The sequence below is a fragment of the Coptis chinensis genome, chromosome 6, assembly GCF_015680905.1.
Source record: "Coptis chinensis isolate HL-2020 chromosome 6, ASM1568090v1, whole genome shotgun sequence".
In the NCBI taxonomy this organism is placed as follows: Eukaryota; Viridiplantae; Streptophyta; class Magnoliopsida; order Ranunculales; family Ranunculaceae; genus Coptis; species Coptis chinensis.
In genome coordinates this window covers 35,361,058-35,380,273 of record NC_141461.1, presented here as the reverse complement: position 1 = coordinate 35,380,273, position 19,216 = coordinate 35,361,058, and the positions used below count along the sequence as shown (strand labels likewise).

The window sequence follows — 19,216 nt, the reverse complement described above, 5'->3', positions numbered from 1 at the left end:
TTGAGACTGGAGTGCCTCTATGTTTTTTGAGGCCGTTGTTGAAATTCAGTGAGATAAGAGAGTATGCACGGGGTGTAGCAATTTTGGCATTTTTGTATAGAGGTCTTGGCGCTGCCACATGTACGTAGGTGAAAGGGGTTACAGGCTATATGACTCTTCTACAGGTAAAACTTTAGTATTTTAGAGATTATTTTTAATGTTAATTTTATTACTCTATCAATATGTTAACTATTTGTGTGTGTGTGTATATATATATATATATATATATATATATATATATATATATATATATATATATATATATATATATATATAGCGGGATCTATGAGTACTTCCGGTATTCGGACCAATCCCAAACATGGACTATAGCTTGTCTCGTGCATGCTCATAGACACACAATAGTCGCTCAAGACTATGACGATACAACGCATGCATTGCAAGATTATCGAAATGATACTTGATGATATGAATTGTTTTTCAATTTAAGTTTGTTTAAGTTTATATTATATATATATATATATATATATATATATATATAATATATATATATATATATATATATAAACAAACTTAAATAAATACTTACATAAACAATATATATATATATATATATATATATATACAACTCCAATGATCAATTAGTAATTGATCATTGGAGTTGTTAATGACACATTTGATTTTGTTTCAGGTTGATTGACATCCCTACAATAATGTCAGAGCTACAAGCCCGATCGATAACATTGCATTTTTTGAGGGATTGATATGTTTCTTCAACATTGTTGAGCTTTACGCTGTCCCAAGGGTTGTGCATTAGTTGGGTCACGTGCAGCTTATACCCGTAGATCCTCTAACACCAAATTGGAGGACAAGAACTGTAGCAGGACGCGGGTATAAGGTGAAATGGACCAATATTGGGCCAACTTACTAGGAGTCATGACAGAATCACGTGATCCAACCCTGCAATTGAGGACCTATCTCGTCTTATCCATGGGAGTGTCATCCAAACTACATGACTTGGTATGCGATGAATTCTCACATTCGATTGGTGAACCATGAGTGTCTTCCTATTCATTTCTCCCTAAAGACATTTCCCAACTGTACACCGATTGTGAGTATTGTGATTTTTAATTGAGTTTATCTAATTGTGATTTTTTGCATTCGATTGGTAACTTATCTTGATTTCCCTTTTTTCGACAGAACGACGTCATCGATGAAACTAGCTGCATGCTAGAGAGAGGTTTGCAATTGGCTGGGAATAATATTCCAGAGGAAGCAAGGTCCTCCTTCGAACAGACGTACAACTTGACTAGGTGCAAGTACAATGGTGGGCATTATAATGAATGAATTTATAATTTGTAAGGAATGAATGGATGTTTGATTTTGAATGAATGATGTTTGAAACTATAATGAATGATGTTTGATTTTGGAATGAATGGATGTTTGATTTTGAAATGAATGATGGATGTTTGATTTTGAATGAATGATGTTTGAAACTATAATGAATGATGTTTGATTTTGGAATGAATGGATGTTAAGTGAAATTTGTTATTATTTGAATGAATGGATGTTTGTGTGGTTGTATGAATATGAAAGTGTTGTAAAAACAAAATGAAATTCTAAATTTTTTTTGTCCAAACAACCCAGCCATGTTGTCCCCTTGTATTCTCAAAGGACCAAACCACATCGTTTGGTATAAAGGTCAAACGACCACTTCAGATCGTTTTATGAAAAAACAAAGAACTTTTCTTAAACGACCAGCTCAGACCGTTTGGCTCAAAGGTCAAACGACCCAGCCACATCGTTTGGTATAAAGGTCAAACGACTTGCTCAAATTGTTTGGCTAAAAAAACAGACAACTTTTCTCAAACGACCAACTCAGACCGTTTGGTTTAAAGGTTAAAGGACCAACCCACATCGTTTGGTTCAAAGGTAAAACGACTTGAACATGTCGTTTAGGGTAAAATCAAATCAAATCAAATCAAATTACACTTATTCCAAATTACAAAAAAATATCATATTGACAACATATGAACATTATTTCCAAATCACTCGATTGCCGTCCGAATCAACTTAGTCGATCATTCGATTTCCAAATCAAATCAAATAAAAACCCTAACATTATTTCCAAATAACATAAAAATAAAATTAAATTATTACTTGTTCCAAATTACATCAAAATAATATGTCAAAATAAATTTACAAATTATATCAAAATATCATATCGACAACATACGAACAACTTAGTCGATAACATGTACTGTTGGATCTTCAACAGACTCGTCTTCCCATATTAGATTGGGAATGTTCAATGCCATAAATTGCAATTGCCTTGCTGTGAATGCCAAATTCCAACTTTCAGTAATATCATATAGAGCTCTAAGCCATTGACACATTACTGGAGGAACCGGACAATCTTCAACAACTTCAACATTGACAAAATGATTTGCGCTACCTAACACTTTTTTCACTCTCTCAGGATTTGCTTGGGTTCTCAGCAGTATGATAAGGAAGAACTGACGAGCTTCTAAATGCAGGAGGACACTATTAAATCTTGAAGCAAATAGGTATCCAACAAAGGGCATACTCATCCACTTATTTAAGGGTGCGTAACCTTCTTCATATAGTATTGTTTTCATCACATAAACAACCTCATTTTGAGTGTACAAAGTATAATAAAGGGGGAGGTGGTCAATAAGCTCTTAGTACAAGTCCTTTATCATCTGTGGCCAATCTTCTTGACTTCTTCCTAATGCAATGCACAAAGCTAGCTCTATAACCGCAGTTGTCAACGCCAACAGGGTCATTGACTCTAACAATGTATTTGTGTATTTTTTCAGGAATATCCAACCCGTAATCCTTAGGACCCCTCATCTATCCAAAGTCTACCCCATCTTTCACATTTTATGGTGAGGCTGTTTTTGGAGAAGCCTTATTTCTTGGTGTGGTTGTTTTTGGTATGTTTAGAGAAGGCTTCTTTCTTGGTGTGGTTGTTTTTGGTGTTTTTGGAGAAGCCTTATTTTTTGGTGTGGTGTGGGTGTTTTTGGTGGGCGTAGTGCTTGGTTGTGACGAGACCCACTCCTCATGGTCACGTTGAGAATGTTCAAAATGGGATGGATCTCGCTTTGAAGAGTTCTCATCTCCAGTTGAAAGCTTTCTCTTTCAGCTACCTTTCGGTCGACCTTTGGTTTTTTCTTCCTCATGAGGCGGTACTAGCCATGTACTTTCTGGTACGGCAATCTCCATAAGCTTCCTAATCATAATCCTCTACTCTTCTTCAGAAACCATTTCAAATATTTTTATGAACAAGTCGATTAAAGGTATAACATCGGGACCAATACCCACTAACACATTGGGAGAAGCAGACAATGCTTTCCAAAAGGGGTTGATAGCAGTCAAAGGGATGGACCACTCTTGCTCTTCAAACTCAATTAATTCATGAGCACATGGCAGTCCATGCCTCGTGCGCAAATAGCACCAACACCTGATCTCTCCATCTTTAACACGTGTTACGTGGGTATTTATTTCTTCAAATAGCAAGTCCAAACACTTGCGTGAGACAAGGCCTTTGAGTTCACGAAACAAAGGAATCTGGTGGTGGTGCTAAGTTACAATCATACTCCTCTCAAATGTAGCTCTAATCTCGAACATCTGGATCTCTAGAATCGGGTGAATTAAGCTAAACATACTTAAAAAATCATGATAGTTTGCATTTTCTAGTACACGCTTCACCTGAGCATGAGACCCTTCAACTCTATTGGTCATTGTACTCCCAAAGTGAATGTATTGGTCAGTCCAACAACATATGGATCGATCCCTGTAAGAAAATCAAGTCTCTCGCAAATAACTAACAAAATTGGAGTACTTAACCCTGTAATATTTTTCCAAAATATTCCATCTATGCTGGAAAATAACATCTGTCTTCGATTTGACTATAGTGTTCCACGAGAACTGGGCCTTTTCTACAAGTTCTGTGGTTGGAAAAATAGCATAACATTTTGAAAGGACGCATATAGCGATATTCCATCTACATAGATGCTTGTGTGTGTTAGGGAAAACTTTGTCAGCAGCACTCATCAGGGCCAAGTCCCTGTCAGACACGATCACGGATGGGCTTATGTCACCAAGTAAGCCACTAAACTGACACATGGCCCACTCGTAGTCGACGGTTGTTTCAGACTGAAGCAGCACTTGACACACGGTGAAAGACTTCCACGTTAAACTCACCCCAACAAACTGAACGAAAGGCCACCGATACACGTTAGTTTTGTAGGTAGCGTTTAACATGAAAACTGTTGGAAAAGTCTGAGCTAACTTAACACCTTCTAGATGGGCTCATAACAACCCCCATTATTTCCTCGGTATTCTCATCCTCTCTCAACTCCTCAAAATAATGTTCTTTTGCTAACAACTCATACAATCTCTGCAATTGTGTGAGACCGTTCATATCCAATCTCCTCACCTTCTACCTTGCAGTGTAGACTTGGGATATACTATATATGTTTTCATGATACCTATTCTTGATGGAATCCAAAATTTGTTTAGGCTTTATTCAACACTTACTCATCTCTAACAAGTACTCGAACTCTGGAACAGTCAGACGAGTAGCAAATGCATGTCCTTCAAGGGTCTTCGCCAATACATGGTTGTGAATACCATTTCTCACTTCTATTTTCCAACTATCGACAGTGCCGCGTTGGAAAACACTTTTTAACTTAAATAGACATCCCGATTTCTTAGTTCCCGACCTTCTCTTATTAGCCCTCCCTTCGCCTTCCTTCTTGTGTGACCGATACACACCCGAGCACTCACAAGTCAAATTCAATCTTGCTACTTGGTTTCCCTTAGTATACTCTAACTTTTCAATGACCACAATCACATTAACTTATTTTCCTCTAGCGGTTGCCCAACCAATTACCTCGCTACGTGTATGAAAGACCAAAATACATAAAAAACAACAACTATTATTAATACATTAATAAAATTACAATTAAAAAAGTTTTAAAAAATGAAATCAATGCCTACTCCATCATACCTCTTTCGTAGTAAAAATTTCTGTTGTATCACTTAAAATCGGTTGACAATCCACGTCATTTGAGTTTGAAGAGGATCGGTTCTCGAATAGCAGCAAAGGATCCTACATATAGAATAAAACAAGAGTCTAAAACAATTTGTGTAATGAGAGATTTCAAAGTCACAAAAAAAAAAAAAAAAAAAACTCACTAAATTTAGTCCAAATGACTCAGTCATGTAGTTCCATAGAGGGTCTAAACGACCCAACTATGTAGTTCCTTAGAGGGTCCAAACAACCCAGCCATGTAGTTTCATAAAGGGTGTATCATTTAAAATCAGTTGACAATCCACGTCATTCAAGTTTGCAGAGGATCGGTTCTCAGATAGCGGCAAAAGTTCCTACATATAAAATAAAACAAGTGTCTTAAACAATTTGTGTAATGAGGGATTTCAAAGTCGCCAAAAAAATGAACTTCTCACTAAATTTAGCCCAAATGACCTAGTTATGTAGTTTCATAGAGGGTCCAAACGACCCAGCCATGTAGTTCCATAGAGTCTCCAAACGACCCAGAGGTGTCGTTTGGGCTCGGGTTCTAAATGTTGTTGATTCATTCATTCAAGTGTTTTGCATTCATTGATTTCATTCATTCATTCAATCAATCAAGTGTTTTGCATTCATTCTAATCAATGCTCTCTTGTAGATTCATTTATTAATTAATTCAATCAATCAAGTGTTTTGTATTCATTCTAATTACGTGTTATCTCATTATTTATGTTTGTTTGTCTTTGTCATCGACGATTTCTCAGCATCTCATTTGCTCAACTAGTCGCATCTTCTATTTCTTCAACTTCTTCACCTCCACCTTCAACATTTTGTGTTATTTCTTCACTTTCAACATTTCTTCTATTTTCTCATTCTCTAATTTGTTGTTGCACCTTAAACATTACCTCAAATACTTCTTCTTCATCTTCGTGTTCCATTTAGGATTTTGATTGGGTATTCTATGTAGAGCAACTTGAGTATTCTATGTAAGGAGTAAGTATTTTGATGAAAGAGTAAGAAGTAAATGAGAAACTTGAGTATTCTATGTAGAGATATTTGAAATTTTGATATATTTCGAATAATTGAGTGAAATATGTTTGTAAACCCTAAACCCCAAACTAGTTTATTATTATTCACAATTGAAGAAAAAAAATAGAAAATAACAAGTTTAGATATAAAACAAATTATTATTTTAGATTTGGATAATTGAGTGAAATATGTTTGAAATTAAATTTTTTTTATGTCGGTACGAAATTTGTAAACTTTGAATCTTAAACTCTAAACCCAAAACCCCCAAACTAGTTTATGATTCACAATTTGAAAAAGAAAATAGAAAATAACAAGTTTAGATATAAAATAAATTATTATTTTGAATAATTAAGTGAAATATGTTGGTACGAAATTTGTAAATTCTGAACCCTAAACCTTAAACCCCAAACCCCCAAACTAGTTTATGATTCACAATTTGAAAAATAAAATAAAAAATAACAAGTTTAGATATAAAACAAATTATTATTTTGAGTAATTAAGTGAAATATGTTGATACAAAATTCGTAAACCCTGAATCCTAAACCCTAAACCCCAAACCCCAAACTAGTTTATGATTTACAATTGAAAAAAAAAATATGAAAAATAACAAGTTTAGATTTAAAACAAATTATTATTTTAGATTTTGACATGTTTGATTACATGTTTTAACTTGGTTATACAACTATGTCATAACATATAAAGAGTGCAGAATGCATGTAATTGTGTTGGTGCAACGAATTGTGTTGTTCCTAACCCAATTTTTTAAATCGAATTTCAATTTTGCTAATTCAATTGGGCTGTGTTGATAATTGATCATTACTAATTCAATTTTGCAGATCATTGTTTAAATAAATTATTGTACAATTATGATCGATTAATGATTTTGTTTTATAAGAAAAGTGTTCAGTGTTTATGTATAAGAAAAATGTAATTGATGTTTATGTAATAAATATTTATTGGTTAATCGGGATAATCATGCATTGGTTAATCAGGAATTTCCTTGGTTAATCGGGTTAATCAATTATTTTAGTCCAAACGACTCACACAAGTTGCCCCATAGTAGCCCCAAACGACTCAGCTATATTGTTTGCATGTGATACCAAACGATATGTTCAAGCCGTTTGAGTGTACACTCAAACGACATGGTGGTATCGTTTGAGTGTATACGCAAACGACATGGTGGTATCGTTTGAGTGTATACTCAAATGACATAGTGAGACCGTTTGAGTGTACACTCAAACGACCCAGAGATTTCGTTATGGTGAGACCGGTTGAATTGGTTGTTGGGCCTGGGCTTTGATGACAAATTTGTAATATGACAAACTTGTAATTTTTTTTTTTTTTTTTTTTGGGTTGCCCAATCCAATTTGATGAGTGCCCAATTAAACTACCATTAAGAATGAAGAGGTTTTTTTGGTGGTGAGTGCGCGAGAGAGATGACCGGGTAGAAAGGTTGTTCCCGGTCATGCGCATTTTAAGTGGGGGGTGTATTGAGCTTTCTTTGGACTTCGTTGTTGGGCTTGGGTTGGAGGTTGCCCAATCTATTTCCGTGGTTGCCCAATACTGACCCAATTTTAATTGGACAGTCCTTGCTGACTACACGTTTCCCACAAGAGATCTATAAGGAAAGATCATTTTCTCTAAATTTTGGAGAGATCAAGGCAAATAGCCGTTGGATGAAGAAATTTCTTCTCGAGATTGAGGTTGTTACATGGCCCACAACTGACAAACCACACCAAACCTTAAGATCATGTCATCCAACTGATGATATGAAGTGCGCAACTAAATTTAGAGAGAATGATCTCTCCTTATCATTTGCCAAAAAACAAACAAGTACAGAAAATTTGTATTCTTCTTATTTGAATTTTGAAATCATTTGGCCGTTGTCAAAACTCTATCCAGAGTTCAAACCTCAAAACTCAAAACTCAGTCATGGTGACTCTTAGAAAAAGACCACGTACTCAAGAAACACCTGTAAACCCCAAACAAACTAACAACTCATCAAATGAAGTATCTGGGTATGAACTATGCAGAGAAAAAAGGATTAAAGAAAACCTGGAAAGAATGCAAAAGCTTGGCATTTTTGATCTTTCTAACAAACTCAAGTCTGGTGTTCTTCTTCCTAATAAACGCTCTCCGAGAAAAGTCTTTGATGGAAAAAGTTATTCTCCTTTACAGTCTTCTCTTCCACCTAGAAGGTCTTCCAGGTACTTTTTATTGTTCCAAGTTTCAGTCTTTTTGGTTGTTTTATCAAGTGGGGTTTGTTCATTTTGTTTTAATTTGTTGGGTTCTCTTTATTTGTCTTTCTTTGGGCTTTGATTTGAATATTTAATGAGTTTTTGCAATGGAGTATGTTCATTTTGTTTAAATATTGAAAAAAGCGGTCTGTTGATGGAGTTGGGCGTTGGGGTTTTGTGGGTTTTAGGTTGCAGAACAGGACCAGTTTCTAAAATGGGGTTCTTTGTTTCGTTTGAATAATTAATAACTCTGTCCAAATTATTTCGTTTTTTTTTTTTTTTTTTGGTTTTGTTTTGAATTTATGATGAGTATTTTTAGATTTGTTCAAAATATTGAAAAACAAAAACGAAACAAAATGGGCTACTGATGGAGTTAGGCGTTGGTGTTTTCTGGACTTACAGGTTACAAAATGCAACTCCTGTTAGCTACACAGAAGTGCGTGAAAAGAGAACCAAGAAGGAGGATGATTTATTAGGACCTTTAGTTGGAGAAGGTTTGCGGCCTGAGATTTATACTGAAGAACATGAGAAGCTACTTGGTACTTGTGGGTTGACTTGGGATCTGTTTGTTGATGGTTATACAAAGGATGGAGTACGCATTTATGATCCGATAAATGGAAAGACATGTCACCAATGCAGGTTTGAGTTCTGCGGCCTTGGTCTTGTGTGTTAATGCTTCTTACTGTTTTCATTGTTAGTTTTCTTTGCTTTCTAAAATTTGATTAATACTTTGGCTAGGAATATTTTCTCTTAGGTGATGGGAATAATTTTTTAGAATGGTACAATTCTTCTAGTCTACAGGGTGTTATAAAGTGAACGCTGCTGAAGCGTGCTTGAAGTAAAAAAGATATCACCCCAAAGGGACCTACAAAGGAGTGTTGTGTATAAATTGGGTGAAAGAACGGGTGTGAACACCATTCTTTATAATTAGCTCTTAGTGCTAGAAAAAACTTGAATAGGCTCAAGGTGAATGGTGAAACTATTGATAATGAATACGCTTAAGCTGAACGGTCAAATCATTGATAATGAATACGCTTAAGCTGAACGGTCAAATCATTGATAATGAGGTGATTATATGAAAATATATGATGGGCTATTATTTTTCCATTGTGTTCTATGTTTTCTTTGTGGGCTGGAAACCTGCGCTCACAATGCTCATGAAAATCCAGCACTGTGACACACTCCATGATAATCATCTCCTGTCTATTAAATTGTTGGATTGCATTGTCATATTTCACTGGTTTCCCATGCATACTAAGCAATTATCCTCATAATGGTACCTAATAAAACTTGTTCCTTAAAAAACTCACTCTTTTGACCATTCCCTTGCAGGCAGAAGACTCTTGGCCACCGCACTCATTGTATCGAATGCAATCTTGTTACAGGGCAGTTTTGTGGAGATTGCTTGTACTTGAGGTAAGTTTTTTTCTTAATGAAGAAGCATTCTGTACTTCCTTAATATTGAGAGGGATCCCAGAGTGTTGGGGTTTGACTCCCTAAGGCAAAGAGATTGTTTAGCACCGATATTTGTCTAATAAGCTGAACCCAGCATCCTTTAGAGACAAACCTATCCTTATATGAAGCCAGAATCTTTGTTTTTAATATTTTGTTTTTGGAATTTGGAGTTATCTTTTTGCTTTGGTTGCCCTACTGTAAAGTGGACCATTATAGAGAATATACCTAGTGCCCAACTTTTCTTTGTTTTCTTTATTGGCCCAGATATCATCCAGGTTTATTTGATACTAGTGTGGATGATGCTTAACATTTGTATACTGGCAGGGAGAGAGTAACTTCTTAAGAAAGCATGGAATACTGGCTAGACAACATGACCATATCTTTCCTGTTATATGTCGACAACGACGAATGCTTAACATTTGTATGCTGGCAGGGAGAGAATAACTTCACGCCAAACCATCCATGGATAGACCACATTTTTCCTGTTATATGCCAACAATGCTGAGCGGACAATCATATTTGGTTTCCATAATCCAGTAGTTTATATATAGGGTGTCTTATCTCTCTCAGTTCTCATCGGAGATATATCTCTTTCTTCCCTTTTCGTCTAAAACAGATATGGAGAGCATGTGCTAGAAGCAACCCAAAACCCCAATTGGATTTGCCCCGTTTGCCGTGGAATTTGCAACTGCAGCTTGTGCAGAAAGGCAAAGGGATGGCCTGCTACTGGCGCTATTTCTAGAAGAGTAAGTTTACTAGCGATGTCATGTTGGCTTGAATTTTTCCCATTGGATATTGGATAATAATAACATAATTGTAACTAAGCACTCTTTCCAGATTGCAAAACTCGGGTTTAAGTCTGTTGCTCATTATCTCATTCAAACCCGACGCGCTGAGACAAATTCAGATGAGATAGGTACTGATGATCCAGTTTCTACGAAGAGATCATTATCCTTCACTAATACCGAAGAAGTTTGTGAGCATAATGACTCAATCACCTCAGAGGATTGGCAGCATGAAAACTCAAAGCATGGGTTTATAAACAACAGAGGCAATGAGTTGCAAGAGAAGAAAAAGGAATCACTGAATTTGGACAACATGCATGGCATTAGCAATGTTCAAGGAGAGGAGATGAAAGTAATGACCAAAGAAACAATGAGTGATAATGTTGTTTCAAGGGAAAAGGATGAGGAATCTGAAGACCATTTTGCATCTAAACGGGGAAAGCATAGTTTTGTTGATAAAAGAGGGTATGAGTCAGGAGTCGTGAAAAGTGAATTACTAAATTCGAAAGGGGAAAAAGAGGGCTTAATGTGTGAGCATGGTGTTAAAAATGTGAAAGACGATGGATTGAAAGGGGAAAAAGAGGGCTTAATGTGCGAACATGGTGTTAAAAATGTGAAAGACAAACACTCTAAAGGGGAGAAAGAGGGATCAACGAGTGAGCATGGTGCTACTGTTATTGATGTCGCAACAACAAGTGAGGCAAAACCGGATAGCATAGCCGGGAGATTGAGGCAGAGACGCAACCGGTCTTGAAGATGTAATGCTGTTTATGTGTGAGCAAGGTTTGTTGAATTGGTACTCTGTAAATAGAGCCAGTACAGCTACAAGTTCAGTTATTTCATGAAAGCAAGCACTATTTTGGTTGGAAGTGCTGCTATTTTTGCTGTCAATGCTGAGGAGCTTTTAGTTGGCACAGTCTGAAACTTTTTTTTGGTCAATTAACAACCTTGTTATAAAGCATATATAACCTATGAGTTCTGTTGCAGCTAGCTACTGGTTGATTGTGTCTAATGTTTCTTTTAGCTTGGTTTATGAAGTTCTAACCAGGTTAAATTGTTAGTGTCTAAGAGTCTATCTCTAGAGATGATCATAATTAACCTTGACCTGTATCAAATTTCAAGCACTTATGAAACCTATTGCTAGTTGACCATTTCATTTTGGCCTCATATTTTCATGCACTAGTAGTAACCCCTATTCAAGTAGTCAGCTAAAAAAATTTCAGCTGCAAACAAACACAGAAAATACCAGACTACTGATGTTATTGGTCTCCATGCTAAAACAAGAAAAAAAGGTGGCAAATATCGTTGGGTATTTCGTTTCAGTCCTCCACTTTCAAGTTGCAAATTTCAACTTTTTTGAAAATCAGTCGACCGTTGAAGCTAGCTGCGTAAAAAAAGAGTTGAGTCATGGTGGCAACACTGAGGAAGAGACAACGACTTTTAGAACAAACACCTGAAAGTTCTAAACAAATCAAACACAACAGCCATAAGGGACAGCAATCTCAATCTACCAAAACATCCAATGATGCTTCTGGCCTTCTGGGTATGAACAATGCAGAGAGAAAAGAATCAAAGAAAACATAGAAAGAATGGAAAAACTCGGCATTTTCAATCTTTCTTGCAAACTCAAAATTGCAGTTGTTCCTCCTAAACCCTCTCCAAGAAAACCATCTTCTCCTTTCCAGTCTTCTCTTCCAACTAGACGTTCTCCCAGGTACGCTTTTTCGACATTCTTTTAATGATTGTCTGCATTTGGGTGTTGGGGTACTTTTTAATTTTAGGCAATAATTTGAGTATTTGATTGGTTTTATTTTGTTAGAAATTTAATAAAGAAGGTCTATTAATGGATTGGGGTTTTGTGGGTTTTAGGTTGCAAAATGGGACTCCTGTTACCTTCTTGGAATTGCATGAAAAGACTTTTGAGAAGTATATTATGAAATTTGGCAAGGATGGATTGAGCAAAAAGTCATGTCACCAATGCAGGTTGGGGTTTTAAGCTTTCTTTATATATTGTTTATGACTTTTATTATATTCATCTTTATATTTTGAGTTATAGCATCATTATAGTCTCAGTAATGTGATGAGCTGATGGCATTGATAAGACGAGGGGGCCTTGCCTTTGGCAGCCTGTTATTGAGGCTCTATTCTTTTAATATAATGAGTGATGATGGAATTGTTTCATTGCTCGTTTGATGGTAGGCTTGGACGCTTGGTGAACCTAGTTATGCTCACAAGCTCCTTATATGTAAACCCTGTTTATGAGCACAAACGCATTCTTATCTGATGAAGAGGTGGTAAATTCTTTTTTTATTTGCCGCTGGCGCTAACAACTTGTATACAGTAAAAATTGAACCAAAAACTTTGGAGGCTCGAATAGGCTACTATATGTTGATACTGAAAAATCGATGCCATATCATATTAGATGCTTCAACTTTTAGAGTAGTATCCACACTGGGGCAGGGACACATGGTGACCTGTGTTGTGGCAATTAGTGCCTTGGACCTTGGTGATGGCATTGTGCACTGAAGCACTAAATAAACTAAATTGAGTCATATATGGACATTCGCAGAAGCTTAGCGCTTTTAAAAGAAGCATACAGGTTTAATCTCCAAGGTTAGTAAGTTGTAATAGATGTGTGCACCTGAAGGGAAGCTAAAAGAAGGCCTTAGTATAAAATGGATGAAAGAATGGTAATGGACATAAAAGTTTGATTACCAAGTCACATGCTAGAAGAAATTTGAACAACATTCTTCAGCTGAAGGTAAATAAAGAAACTATTGAGGATGAGTTTTTTTTTGCATGAATTAAGTTGTTAGCTAATATTCTTCGTTATGTATTCTATGTTCTCTTGCTGGACTGGAGCACCGCTGCTCATGAACTCCATCCCTCATGTGTACTCCACGATATTGTCCCATCCATATTAGTTTATTTGATTATACAATATCAGGTAGGTGGTAGGCATATTAAGTACTTATTCTAGTATTTTTCATCCATGATTGCAGGAAGAGGACTCTTTGCCATCATACTCGTTGGCGCAAATGCTACTTAGCTCAAGGGCAGCTTTGTGGAAATTGCTTGCACTGGAGGTAAATTAATACACGATGAAGAAGTCCCCTCTCCTTCATTGATACTGTGACACATCGATTGTTGGGTTCGTAAACCAAGAAGCTCCCTCCTTTAGTGGTGAGACAGATTGAAATGTACTGGAGCTGAGTTCGTAAACCTAGGAGATTTTTCATCACAGATATTGTTTAATCAAATATTGAATGATATTCTTGGATGCTTGCAGTATATAATGTTATTTTTTTTGCTGGCTGTCCTGAACCGTGAAATAGATCGTTAGAGAGTAATTTAGATTGATCTTCCGGATTTGTATGTTACTCTGTCAATAACACTTAACATGTGTATGATTGGCGTATGGAGTAGGTACTTATTAAACGACAGAAATGTCATTTCTCCTATTATATATGCGTACAGTCCTCTGGAAATTCTGCTTGGATTGGCGATACATGTGGAAGTATATATACTCACAGAGGATGTCTTGTATCCATCAACTCTCATCCAGAGTATATCTCTCTTTGCTAACTTTTTCTTGCCCTTCAGATATGGAGAGCATGTGCAAGAAGTGAATCAAAATCCCAATTGGATTTGCCCCGTTTGCCATGGAATTTGCAACTGCAGCCAGTGCAGAAAAGCAAATGGATTGCCAGCTGCTGGTTATAGTTATAATACAGTAAGTTTGTTAGCTCTCACGTTATCAATTTATAAGTGCTAAAACCATAACATTATTGCGCCATTCCAGATTTTAAAGCTCGGGTTGACTTCTGTTGCTCATTATCTGACTCATTTAGAAAGTTCTGGGACAAGATCAGATGACATGGTTACTGCTGCTTCAGTTTCTGTGAAGAGGTCATTGCCCTCTTTAGATACCAAAGAAGTTGTTGAGCCTAAAGACTCTCTCAGCTCAGATGATTGGCCACACGAAAGGCCAAACCATGGCTTGATAGACAAGAAGGGCAGTGAGTTAGAAGATGAAGGTGATAGTTTGGACAGTGTTAGCAATGCTGAAGAAGATGAAATGGAAGTGGAGAAAGAACAAACTGTCAATAACCACGTTTTTAGCAATGTAAAGGATGATGAATCGACAGGAACTGATGAATGAGAGTGATGTTAAATTTGTAAAAGGCATTGAACGCCAAGGGAAGGAGGAGGAAGTAGTGAGTGTGCAATTGCATCATGATGATGACACTGTTTGCAGTTTCGCGTCAGCAAGTGAGGCAGATCGTAAAAAGAAGTCTGCTTTTGTTAGTGAACTAAATTCAGACAGCTTGGTTGGAAGTTGGAACAATTTTTATTTCACTTAGGCTGTGGTGCATCACCCTCTATCTCCATTCCACCAAAAAACAGTGTTTTGAGGATGGGGAGTCAATTTTGGTGTCCAATGGTTCGGACCATTCTACGCCACTTCGACCAGCGCGGAATTAAAAAAAATATATATATATATTCCACGCCACTTCAAGTGGCACCGTTTGGGATTTTACAAACCACGCCACTTCAAATGGCGCAGTATGAAATTGAAAAATGCATTCTACGCCACTTCAAGTGGAGCCGTTTGGGTTTTTACAAACCACGCCATTTTAACTTGTGTGGAATGCACTATCTATTCCTCAATATTACTCTCTATATATGGAGAGTATTATGGAGATAAGGGGCAAAAACCACCGCCACTCCCTCCACTTTTGAGGGAATGGGGAGCCATTTCACCCAGTCTTACTAGCGTAGCTGGAAGACTGAAGCAGATATGCAACCTTTCTTGAAGATTTTGTGTAGTTCTGGTGTTAAATTGCTATAGCCCTAGTTAGAGCCAGTAAGTAAAGCTTCATGTTTAGTTATCCATGTAAGCAAGCATTATTTTGGCATTTTTGGATGTAAATGTTGTTACTTGCGCAGTTGAGGCTGATGAAATATATGTAGCAAGCAATTCGACGTCTTTTGCATAACTTTTCAACTAATTCTTTAAATGTTCTGTTTGGCATTTAGTTGTAGTTGTTATTTGCTTATTCTTCTGTTTAACGAGCCATATAGCATTCCGTTCTGCCTTGAATTGTATTGATGAACTCACGAACTTATCTTCTATCTAACAAAATAGGGAAGTGTGGGCCCGAAAGGCCCCATCCAATAGTAAGTAATCATTCTCACCAAAATATAACTTGGTAAATCCAAGTGTTTAGTGGGTTTGTGCAATTTTATTAAGTGCAATCAATACTATGGGATCTATCCAAAAATTAGTCAAACGTCAACAATATCATGGGCTTATAAATTGTTGGGCCTCTAAATTTGACATGGTACTGTACCATTGGCTGACCCAATTGATGCTATTGGGTTAATGGGCAATTAATGGTCTTAACGCAAAGGCACGACGAGTTGTTTCGCCCGGCGCGATGAAAAGTTTCGTTCCGGCGCGCCACTCGACCTTGTGCGCGGCTGTTGTTTCGCATTGAAGGCACGATACGCCTTTGCCATAAAGGCGCAACGAAGTTTAATCGGAAATAGCCGTATGAGTGTCGAGGTCTTGCGGGCCGTAGTCACGGGCATACCCTAGTACAAAATAAGATAGCAAATACATTATTCTCGCGGCTCTTCCATAATGCTGGTACATATTTGATTTGATTACAATACATTTTTTGAGGCCACATCAATTGCACCTCTCTTATGCAAACAACATAAGTTCTAGTTAGCAAAATAGTACTGTTTCGGCAGTAAACTGCTTCAACACAACGAGAGCAATGGTAAAGAACGCACTAAGAAACAGAGGAATTTGATGTTGGGGGAGATGAAACTGAACCAAATAATGGCTGCTTACGTACCCAAAATCTATTCTCTAGGGATCAAGTTTCAACGTAGTTCGTTATGAAAAATAATGTGGTATTTATAGAGGTAGAGTAGAGAGTCCTTGTAGCTCAAGTAATCTTGTTGCTTGAGTAATTGTGATAGAATATAACTGTCAACCGATAATTATCTCTTTGATAAGAAATGAGTCCGGACATAAATCAATGTACATTAGTGGCAAGCCATGTGGCTAAGGTTCAGCCTTAGATACATGAGTTAATGGGCTTGTACATTGATCCATGATATTGCGAATTGGGCTTTAGCCCTATTGATTAAATGAATAAAATAGAGACCCCTACTAATGGGCGTTTGCCGCGTGGGTGGGGGTCGAACATCGCCCCTCTTTGTCGCTTTGTCGGTGACAAAGTTCACATGGCAAAGAAGAGAAGATAAATCACGGAAAACGTGAAATAATAAAAGAGTAAGCAGAGTGTATAACAAAGTGTCATGTGAACGTAAACGATAAGAAAATGGACAATCGGAAAAAATTCGTGAATTAGCGGAAATGAAAAAAATTCAAATTAACGTATACGATACGCAAGGACGTAGTTAAATAAAAAATGGACGAAAATGCACAGATAAAATAAAAGATGCACATAAATAAAATTTTAAAAGAAATTGAGTGTCGAACACTGTACCGAACGCATTACGTAACAACGCGAAAGTGATGTCGACGACGCGTGCCAGCGGAATATCGATACGACGATGTGAACGTTGAAATTAAACATAGGGGCAATATAGCAATAATAGTAATAAAAGGAATTTAACTACGAATTGGATTCAAAGTTTTCAGATTAAATAAGAATGTAGAGTAGATAAGAATTGAGAGTAGAGATGAAGTTGGAGTTGGAGAAGAATTCCAGTAGCAATGGAAAGCCATCGCGAAAACCCTATATAAATAGTGGCTATGCTGCCGGTTTTCCCAATCCATGAAAAACTAGAAACTGATCTACAAGAAACAGCCTCTTATAAGAGGTCGTGGTGTATCATACTGCAAGAACCTCCTCTCCCCTCGGTTTGAGAATCCAGAAGATCAGGAAGCTGAATCCGAAGACACTCTTGACAAAACATACTATGTTTTCCTCCCTCCCGAGTTATGTTTTATTCATCCTCTTCCGGTTCACTTGTTCGAGGTGCTTTCGAGATTGCCTTCAATCATGAGGAGGGTTGAAAGTATGCTTCTTCTTTGTTCACTCAAGGACATGATTAATTATCCTCTACCGCTTTCAAGATTTTAGAAGCCTTGATCGCATCGTGTCAAGAGACGCTACGCTATGAAAGAGCAGAGTTACTTGGGATGCTTACGAAGTGGGTTGTTAGTAGATTTCTTTTTCTTAAATACCCCCAAAACACGAGGGTCAACTTACAAGAATGAGGCAACAAATGGTGAGTAACATGGTCCCAGATCGGTTTGCTCAAACAAAAGACTTCAATCATTTATCCAAGCCGATCGATTTGCTCCATCTAGATGGGCTGCCCGAGTACTTCCCGCTTTTGATGAAGATACTAAGGACGCAGATACACATTCATATTTGGTGAGGGAGGCCTCTGGAGACGAGAATCGAGAAAAGGGTCTCCGTGATGATGGAGACGAATAATGATATGGAAGATGGGGAGGTTGAGAGTGATTTGAGTTGCTATAGGGTTCTATCTAGCAAGACACTTGCGGATGTTGTTGAAGCCTTAATCGGTGTTTATTATGTTGAAGGGGGAAGAATGCTGCACACCACCTCATGAATTGGATTGGAATTCAAAGTGGAGTTTGATCCTAAAGAGATAGAACGCATAAAACAAGCCATGCAATGTCCCGAGAGCATCCGAGGAGTGTTAACTTTGATGCTCGGAAAGTGCCTTGAATATAAAGTTCGAGATAGGGGTTTGTTAGTGGAAGCTATTACTCATGCTTCACGGCCTTCATCCGAGTTTTCCTGCTACCAACGACCGAGTTTGTTGGTGACGCTGTCTTGGATCATCTAATTACAAGGTACCTGTTCTTTACGTACACAGATCTACCTCCTGGTCGCTTGACCGACTTGAGAGCGGCTGCTGTAAACAATGAAAACTTTGCTCGTGTCGCAGTTAAGCACAAGCTTCATGTCCACCTAAGGCATGGATCAAGTGCCCTTGAAGCACAGATTCGAGAGTTTTTAAAGGAAGTTCGGGATGAATTATTGAAACCAGGGTTTAATTCCTTTGGTTTGGGAGATTGCAAAGCACCTAAAGTACTTGGAGACATTTTTGAATCCATTGATGGCGCAATTTTTCTTGACAGTGGTCGTAATACTACTGTTGTCTGGCGGGTATTTCAACCGCTTTTACAGCCAATGGTTACTCCCGAAACACTTCCGATGCATCCAGTGAGGGAGCTTCAAGAACGATGCCAACAACAGACTGAAGGCTTGGAATACAAAGCCACTTTCGAAATGGCAATCTTGCCACGAAAGGAGGTTTACATTGATGGTCTTCAGATTGGGAGTGCTCAAAACCCACAAAAGTAATTGACTCAGAACTGCGGCAACTATCTTTACCCAACAAAATCCATACTCCCTTCGGTCTCCACCAACATTATACGGTATAGCACCATCTAATGAAGGAAACGAGCCTCAAGCTAAGTGAACATGGAAGCCGCTATAACATCTGACGATGTTGTACGAAGCCGGCGCCGATATCAAAACTAGTTTTAAGTTTTGAACTAAAACATGATACGGTGCAACTCCCACAAAGGAAGGGCACCGTACCTTCTTTGCTTTAATACGGCTGGGCATCCG

General features: G+C 37.5%; 2 protein-coding genes and 1 pseudogene across 2 annotated transcripts; all 3 read left to right on the top strand.

Annotated features, from left to right (window-relative positions):
- The first annotated feature begins 7,704 nt into the window (after positions 1 to 7,704).
- LOC147492733 (uncharacterized) lies at positions 7,705 to 11,715 on the top strand. Its single transcript, XM_086566443.1, has 5 exons — positions 7,705 to 8,289; positions 8,722 to 8,958; positions 9,652 to 9,735; positions 10,391 to 10,520; positions 10,612 to 11,715. Exons 1-5 carry the CDS (start codon positions 8,015 to 8,017, stop codon positions 11,311 to 11,313), a joined length of 1,428 nt encoding a protein of 475 aa, XP_086422569.1. The 5' UTR covers positions 7,705 to 8,014; the 3' UTR covers positions 11,314 to 11,715.
- Positions 11,716 to 11,928: 213 nt separating this feature from the next.
- Positions 11,929 to 15,598, top strand: LOC147492732 (uncharacterized). Its single transcript, XM_086566444.1, has 5 exons — positions 11,929 to 12,273; positions 12,429 to 12,542; positions 13,562 to 13,645; positions 14,163 to 14,292; positions 14,362 to 15,598. Exons 1-5 carry the CDS (start codon positions 12,149 to 12,151, stop codon positions 14,719 to 14,721), a joined length of 813 nt encoding a protein of 270 aa, XP_086422570.1. The 5' UTR covers positions 11,929 to 12,148; the 3' UTR covers positions 14,722 to 15,598.
- A 608-nt stretch (positions 15,599 to 16,206) lies between these two features.
- Positions 16,207 to 18,946, top strand: LOC147492731 (endoribonuclease Dicer homolog 1 pseudogene; annotated as a pseudogene).
- Positions 18,947 to 19,216: the final 270 nt, after the last annotated feature.